General features: G+C 34.0%; 1 protein-coding gene across 1 annotated transcript in view; it reads right to left on the reverse strand.

Annotated features, from left to right (window-relative positions):
• Positions 1 to 7,544, reverse strand: part of Dpp10 (Dipeptidyl peptidase 10) — a 292,773-nt gene extending 285,229 nt beyond the window's left edge. Inside the window, exon 1 of the mRNA XM_089648585.1 lies at positions 7,474 to 7,544. Within this exon, the coding sequence (XP_089504711.1) occupies positions 7,474 to 7,506 (33 nt within the window). The 5' untranslated portion in view covers positions 7,507 to 7,544. The remainder of the gene's footprint in view (positions 1 to 7,473) is intronic.
• Positions 7,545 to 8,283: the final 739 nt, after the last annotated feature.

Below are 8,283 nucleotides of genomic sequence, written 5' to 3' on the forward strand. Positions count from 1 at the left end.
TGCGTGGTTTGCCATCATTTCTATATTTGTTTTGGCATCTATTTTTTTCGAGTTAATATTTAGATGTTCGATAGTATTTTTTTGTTTGTATTTTTGTGTGTATGTAACTTCCTTTAATATTTTCCATATTTCCTTTGGGTAATTGTTTGCTTTTTTAAGTTTTTCTTTGTAGTACATCTCCTTAGCTACTCTAATAATTTTCGTGCATATGTTTCTATATCTTTTATAGTAATTAAGTTGTTCCATGTCATACGGTGTTTGTTTAGTTTGTTTGTGAATTTTGTCTCGTTTACGAATACAGTTTAATATTCCTTGTGTTATCCATAGTTTAATTTTTTTTGCTTTGTGTGTAAGTTTTATATGTTTTACTGTAGTGTAATTATTTATTTCTTGCGTTAGCGTATTTGTAAATGTATTCCAGGCTTCCTCGACATTATCTATTTGGTATAATGTATTCCAGTTTATTTTTTGGAGTTTTTCTTTTAAGTTTGAGTAGTCAATTATTTTTTTTGTAAATATTTTATGTTGTTTCGAAGTAGTGTTTTCGGTGTCTATTGCTATCATATTCATGTAGTGATCAGTGATTGTGCTTTCAAGTACTACTGTTTTGGTTTTTAGTTTTGTCTTGATCATTATATGGTCTATGCAGCTTTTAGTGTTTTGTGTGACCCGTGTTGGGACCTTTATTATTGGCTCCAGTCCGTGTTGTGCTAGTATTGCTAGGTATTCTATGTTTTGTGGGTGTCCGTTTTGTAGAATGTTTATATTAAGATCTCCTATGATGATGATATTTTTGTATTTGTTGAGATCATTTAATGTATTGTTAAGATCAGTTAAGAAATTTGTGATGTTGTTTTTGGATGGAGATCTGTACATAGCTAGGATACATGTTTCTTTTCTATATGTAATTTGTATGCAGTTGGAGTCGATTATGTTTATTTCTTGAATGGTTGTGTTATTTTTATCACTGACGTATATAACTATACCATCATTTTGGTTTTTGTGTATTTTTGTATGGTGTGTATTATAGTTTTTGATTGTTTTTGGTATGTAGTTGTCATTCAACCAGCATTCTGTCAGTACAATGACATCAAAATTATTTTCAAGCTGTTGGAGGTATATAAAAAATTCATCAAAATTTTTATTGATCGATCTAATGTTTTGGTGTAATATATTGATTCTATGTTTTTCTTTTGTGAATTTGGTCCAGAGGTTAATATCATTTGTACTTTCACAGTAGTGTTGATTGTCCGAATCTATATATTCCATGTAATCTGCCATGTTGGTGTGTATTTGTGTAAGTATGTGATGTGAGGTTGTGTTAGATGTAAAGTCGTGTTTATGTCAGTTTATTAGATATATCGTTTAGGTGTTTTATTTCCATAACCTTTGAGTCTTTGGATTTTCTGACGAGAATTTTTCCTGATTTTACCCAAACATATTTGTAGTCTTTTTCTTGGGCTCTTTTTCTGGTGTTCCAGTGCAGATTTTTGTAATATTGGGTTAATGCCGCATTAAGATAAACATATTTGGCTCCTTCTCCGTTGAATTTTTTTATCGGGTCACTGTGTTTGGATGCTAACATGGTTTGTGCTTTTGTGGTATCCTTAAAATTAATTGTTATTTTTGTTTGATCATTTGTTTTGTTTGTTGTGACTTTGTATGTATCCTCTGGGGACATCGTAACGCCTGCGAGTTCAGCGATCCGTGTAACAGCGTGGACTGGGGATATGTTGTCCTGTAATTTTAGGCCGTTTATCTCTATGGAGTTCAGCAGGGCTGCTTGTTCTATATCCGCCAGGTGGATTTCTACCGTAGATAATCTGATTTCTTTATCCGCTAGTTCCTCCTTGATTTTGTTGACGGTGTTTGGAATGTCCATGATTTGTTGAAGTTTTTGTAAAATGTCATCATATTTGTCATTGATGAAGTTCGTGAAGTTTTTCATTTCTTGCAGCTCTGTTTCAATTTTATTGAGCATTACTGTCTTCATTTCCTCGAATTTCGTATTGATGAATTCAAATATTGATTCACTGTCTATATTAATCATAGATTGATGTGTCGCCGACGGTGAGTCCATAGTGCTAGTTTGTGGTGAAGATGTGGTTTTCTTCGCGCTGGAGAATTTACTGCGAGATTTAGACATGTTGTGTTGTCCTTTTTTTTTTTTTTAGGATTGCTCCTGTTGGTGGGCAAAAACAATGGCACTCTCTAGCGCCTAAAGGTAGGCAAAATCAATTACACCGGTTATGTATTTTGAGGGTTGCGCCTGTTGGTAGGCAAACACACTGGCACACTCTCTAGCGCCTATAGGCAGGCAAAACCAGTTACACAGGTTGTGTTTTGGTTTGAATCCGTGATGGTAGCTGATTGTGAAGCTGTTTTTAAAATACAAGTGAGAGTTTTATATTCTGGGTTGAGTATTATTTATTAATATTTATTATTAATATGTATTAAAAAAAAGGTTTTTTTTTAAAGTCGTTCGCCGGTCTGGGATTTGAACTTGGATCGACAGAATACCGACAGAATGGCGCGGTGCTGACGTTTTAGACCACTGAGCTATGGAGCCTTGGGCGAGAGTTGTGGGATACGTTTAAATATACTTGTGTAAAGTTCATTTAGTACTTGTTTATATTTTGTTTATGTTCTTGGGTAAAAACATGTGTTTATTGTTGCACTTGTAACGTTTTTAGCACTTTTTTATTTTGTTATTTCACTTTTTATCTTCACCGAAAAACTGTGAATTATTTACTACTGTTCTCTTTGTTTTGTATAGCTTCTTGTCGAAATACAGTCTATATGATTTTAATTTTTAATGAGATTAAACTGTGCCATCTAGTAGGAAGTTTATTGTTTTAATTTCAAAACACTATTTTGATACTTTCGGGTGTTACAGTTCAGGATCTAAGATCACGCGATGATAGTGCGCGAAAAACTACACTGTATTTCATAAACTGAAGTGATCCACTTAACTTTTTACTACACTTTTGATTAGATTAATGTTGGAGCATTTAAATAGTCGTCTGACGTTTATGATTGTTGTTGTTGTTATGATTCAAATGTTGTTCATGTTGTTGTTCATGTTGTTTTTTTCTACCATTCACATTTGCATCGTATATTCTCCTTACACTCCTTTCTTCGCTCATTCGCTCTGCATGCCCAAACCATCTAAGCGTCTCTTTCTTGATATTACTCATTACGCTTACATCAGCCTTGCACTCTTTGCGGATCTCCACATTTCTCACACGATCAAACATGTTTTTACTACACATACGCCTCAGGTATCTCATTTCTACAGCATTCAGTCTACTTTCATTCTTTCTCTGCCAATTCCATGCCTCACTTCCGTACATCAGGGTAGGTACCAGGACAAATAACCTAACAATGTTTGAAAATCTCCTACTACCTCTACATTAAGCGGAAAAATGATGCTTGTCTTGTGATGGAGGACTTAGCCAGCCGAGGAATTGAACAAGCTACGCCTGGGTGGGACCCAAACGCGATGTCAACTCAGCCACCGACCGGTAGAAATGTTCAAAAAGATGTTAGGTTAAAAGGTGTTGTCTGTCTGAACAAATTAAATTTAAAGAAAACCGCCACTGGGCGTAGCAAGACGAAGGGCTGCTTCTCAATGACTTATGACAATGACACCACTGTCGGAAGTGTATACATATGAACCAATACACACAATCCTATGCTACTGTTGTTTGAGTTAACTCTAAGCTTGAGTCCTATAATACATACCAATTTTTTTTTTAATTTCTGTATACAGGGTGTATCGGCACGTACCCGACAAACTTTAACCAGCTATTCCTTAGCACATTTGGAGTAAAAATGTTATGGGCACTTTGCTGTCCGGTAACATTTTTTTTAATAAAAAATTTACCATTCACATTTTCACCACTGTTTTATCCTTTGTCACAGTTTGAAAACCCATCTGGCAATATTTTATTCGAGTTTCGTTGAATAATATACGTACGTACCTACATTGGCGCGCTTTTACAATCACAACGAAATGGCATAGCACCATTCGTCTCATTTTTAACTATTATTATTTATTGTGAATGAAAGAGCGAAGACGCTTTTTGACACACTTGCTAATAACAACTGTTGAACACGAGAAACAATGCCAATGAAAGTGAAGGAGTGTGGATTTTTTTATATTTTTTTGTTTTTAATTGAAAAAAAAGGTTACCGGACAGCAAAGTGCCCATGACATTTTTTACTCCAAATGTGCTAAGCAAAAGCTGGTTAAAGTTTGTCGGGTACGTGCCGATACACCCTGTATAAAATCATATTAATTAGTTTAAAAGCCTCGTGTTGTTTGACCACCATTTCAAAGTAAATATTATCTGATGTCTAAATGTCTAAGGCGGGTTGTTCATTTTTCCAGTTTTTTAAGAAATGTACACAAAGATAAACTGTATTCCTACATCAACATTTATCAAAGTTAGCCCATCATAAAAGGTCGGATATCCTTACAGTATTCATAACTCAAAATGTGTTTATTCAGCAGATACAAGAATTTACCTCTATGTAATATTGAATGTGTAGCTACTGAATAAAAACGTAGTGCTTTGTCTGACAAAATAACAAAAACCTTGAAAAATGGGTTCGAAATATTTTTTTTACAATTTCCTCTAATACAATTTAATGGTCGAGTGTTTTAAGACGTTGTTCCGGTAAGACAAAGATCCTGGGTTCAATTGCCAGTTCATTATTACAATCTTCTTCGTCACTGATTTATCACATTGATGGGTATAACTTTCAAAAGATATTAAAAGAAAATTTGTTACAAAAAATTGAACATGTAAATGCTCGTCAGTTTCGATTACGGTTTCGGCCGAAACTAAAACAGAAGCCGAAATTCGATTTCGCTTTCGGTCGGTCACATTTTTTACTTATATTTTGTTGCAACTCCGATTTCACTCTTAAAAAAAACTGCAGAGTCAACAAAATAATTTAGACTATATTGTGAAAGATAATAATGATCACTGATGGCTTATTAAGCAAGCGGTAAAAATTTTGCTGGGCCCCGACCTTGAGGTTGCAATAGGGTTTATTGTAGTCTGTGTTCCTGCATTATCGACAGTTTTGTGCCATCGGGAAGTTTTGAGACAAAAAGTTGACAACCACTTCGAGAAGGATTGTGCTTAGGGTAAGGCTAACTTGGTCAGTTTCAACATCTCAAAAAACCAAGAATGTTTGATTTGGGCAAAGAGGGAGATCAATGACCATCTTCCTGATCATCCTCCCCAATAAAGACTCCATTTCAATGTTTCGAGTAAGTGACAGCATCGCCATTCCATTGTAAGAATATTATGTACTAAATACACTATTTGGCTGTCCTAAAACGGGAATCCTTCCCAGTTGGATAGACAAAGGTTAATTTTGTTTATTATGTATTGATTCATTTTATATATATATATAAAATGAATCAATACAAATAAATAAAAAAGTATATCAGACTAGCTCAGAGTAAATCTGGGTTCTAAGAAACTGGGCGTCTTGTATAGGGCTAGCAGTTTCTTCAATATTAACCAGATGTTAACCGTATGCAAATCTCAAGTACGCCCAGCAATCGAATTTGAGGGCCACCTTTGGGCTGAAGCCCCACAATACTTGAAATACCAAAGTCCAAAGGAGGGCAGTCCGTCTGATTGACAATTAATAGTTAACAGACTGATTGCCATCTCTAATGCACAGACGCAATGTGGGCATGCTGAGTCTGTTTTACAGGTATTTTAATGAAGCCTGCTTAAATAATCTAGTAGCATTAATCCGAACGGGCCACTTCTTCTGACTGGTTTTTGTGTAAGACGGCTCGTATGTGGAACGAGCTACCAGAATCAGTTTTTCCTCCATCATATAATCCGGGTCTCTTCAAGACCCGCATTAATAAATCCATTCCTACAGCTCCTACATTAACCCGCCTCACAACGCTACCCAACCGGGTGGCGACATATCCCGCCTGTCTACTATGCAGAGAGGGGTGCCCTTGTGAGGTGTCACAAAAAAAAATTAAAATATGTTTTTTTTAAATATATGGGTAACCTCTTAAACTACTATAGTAACCTATTGAACCAATCTCTAGGATATCACATTTACTTCAATTTGGGAGGCGGGTTTGGGAACCGCCACCCGGTAACCATTTATAAGACAACAAACACCACTGCAATAGGTCACCCTGAAGTGTGTTCAGGGTGCGCCGGCCCACCACCTGCGTGGTCTTACAGATTGGTTTGGGGAGACCCTTTGACCTCTCCATCTGATCTCTCGACCCATCACAATGCGCCGTCGTGGGAGGTATATGTTCATATGTTCCTCACTCCTGGACAAACTAACCCCCAGATTACTACCCAACCCTCATCCCTTTTACCTTCCCAGCACATCCTCTACTTGTTTTTCTTATAATAGACTCTCCACACAGCATCCCTAAGATGACATAGGCCCTAAGGGAAATTATTTTCCTTAGGGCCTCCTGTGTGGGGTAAGGTAAAATAAATATTTATATTTGAATATATATTATTTTTCCATTCGTTGGATGTGATATTGCTAATTGACAATTTAACGTAAATAAAAATAAACAAATAAATTTGATACATTATTAAGGCCCCGTAGTAAGTGTTCAAAGATGGTTTCAAAGGGAGATACGTAAATACGAATGTTAGAGAGAGCGCGCTAATATTAAAAATAAAACCTATAACAATTAAAATAAGCGAAAATCTCTCGACCAATGTTTTAGTTGCATTTAAAGATACACTGTGAATTTTATAGCACATTAAATAACAGAACAAAACGTGTTTTTAATAAATTTCGTAGCTTACGATTTTTTTCTATCGAGGAAATTTCAAATGATTTACTTTTCGGCATAACACATGTATAGATATTACTTTAAACAAAATAACATATATATTTTTTGGAACTTAAAAACTTAAGGCGATGCCATACGTAGTAATGCAAAATTATGTGTTTTTGGTTTTGAAAATTTGGTCGCCTAGAAATGTTTCAGATGCTTTAATTAAATACTGCGAGTAGAATACATCTTGGCCTTTGAAATAATCGAGTATTTTTTAGATAAGTCTTTTTATAAGCTCAGAAAAAAATAATGTAAAGGCCTATGAAAACTGCTTCGAATTTCAAAATCTCCTACTCACGAACCCATTTTCGGTTATGATTTTATTGTATAATGTGGCAAATTAAGTTATTTAAAAAATGATCGGAAAAAATAAAATATTTATTCCTGAACATCCACAATATAAAATAAACGGCACTTTTTGGCCATGTTTTTTTCTTGCATAAATAAAAAAAAGGCGGATTGTGTTAAGCGGGAATTTAAACCCTATCTCCATCTACGTAAGGGTTGTTATTGATATGCTCGATTTAAAATATTACTCGACGTAGTGCATCGCCTTAAAGAGAAACTTGTTTAAATTAGGGACTGATTAGTGAAAATATTGTAAATGTACATACCTCGTCATCAAAATGATTATCAGGATCCGACATGTTGCAGGAGGTATATTATCACTACACTTTATTAAAACACTAACACATTTATCACAACCGCTGTACAGGCAATCTATAAACCTAACTACACCTATACCAACTTCTGATGTCCTGGTAACAGTTTGTGTTCACTATACAAACTCCGTCAACTTTAAAAACTTATCTTTTAGGATCTTAATAAAATTATTGAAAAAATTTTCCTCAATTAAATTAAACATTTTTAATAGTTTTGAAATTATTTTTACACTTAAATATTGTCAGTTTATTTAAAATCTAAATGATATTTATATTTATAGAAATATTTGCTAAATTTATATGGAAGCGGTGATTTCAATAATTAATTTTTAAAAAGTAATAAATTTTGAATTTAAATTAATTAATATTCCTTTTTTAAATTTATATAGTGCTAAATTATGATTGCGTGTAGATTGCTGTGTTATTTGTTGAGTGATGTTTTTTCTCCAGCGCTACCGTCTGAAACAAATAAAATAAGAAAATATTATTTTTCAATGCTGCAATAATCCAAATCATAAACAGGTTTTTAATATTACATATATATCTACTGCGTGTAATTTTTTTTACAGATTTTTGTATTAATGTTAACTTTTTTGTTTCCTATAGCTTGAGTGTAATTTTATTTTATTTTTTTATTGTTAATAAATATTTATTTATAATGCAGTAAATTTTCTTTTGACTATCACACTGCCCGTGTTGTGATAGTCATATAGTATTAGTTATAGTATGTTTACACTCTATTATTGTTTGTCATACTTTTTT

This window comes from Hesperophylax consimilis, chromosome 28 (genome assembly GCF_061612785.1).
Source record: "Hesperophylax consimilis isolate HC1 chromosome 28, BYU_Hcon_1.0, whole genome shotgun sequence".
Taxonomy (NCBI): Eukaryota; Metazoa; Arthropoda; class Insecta; order Trichoptera; family Limnephilidae; genus Hesperophylax; species Hesperophylax consimilis.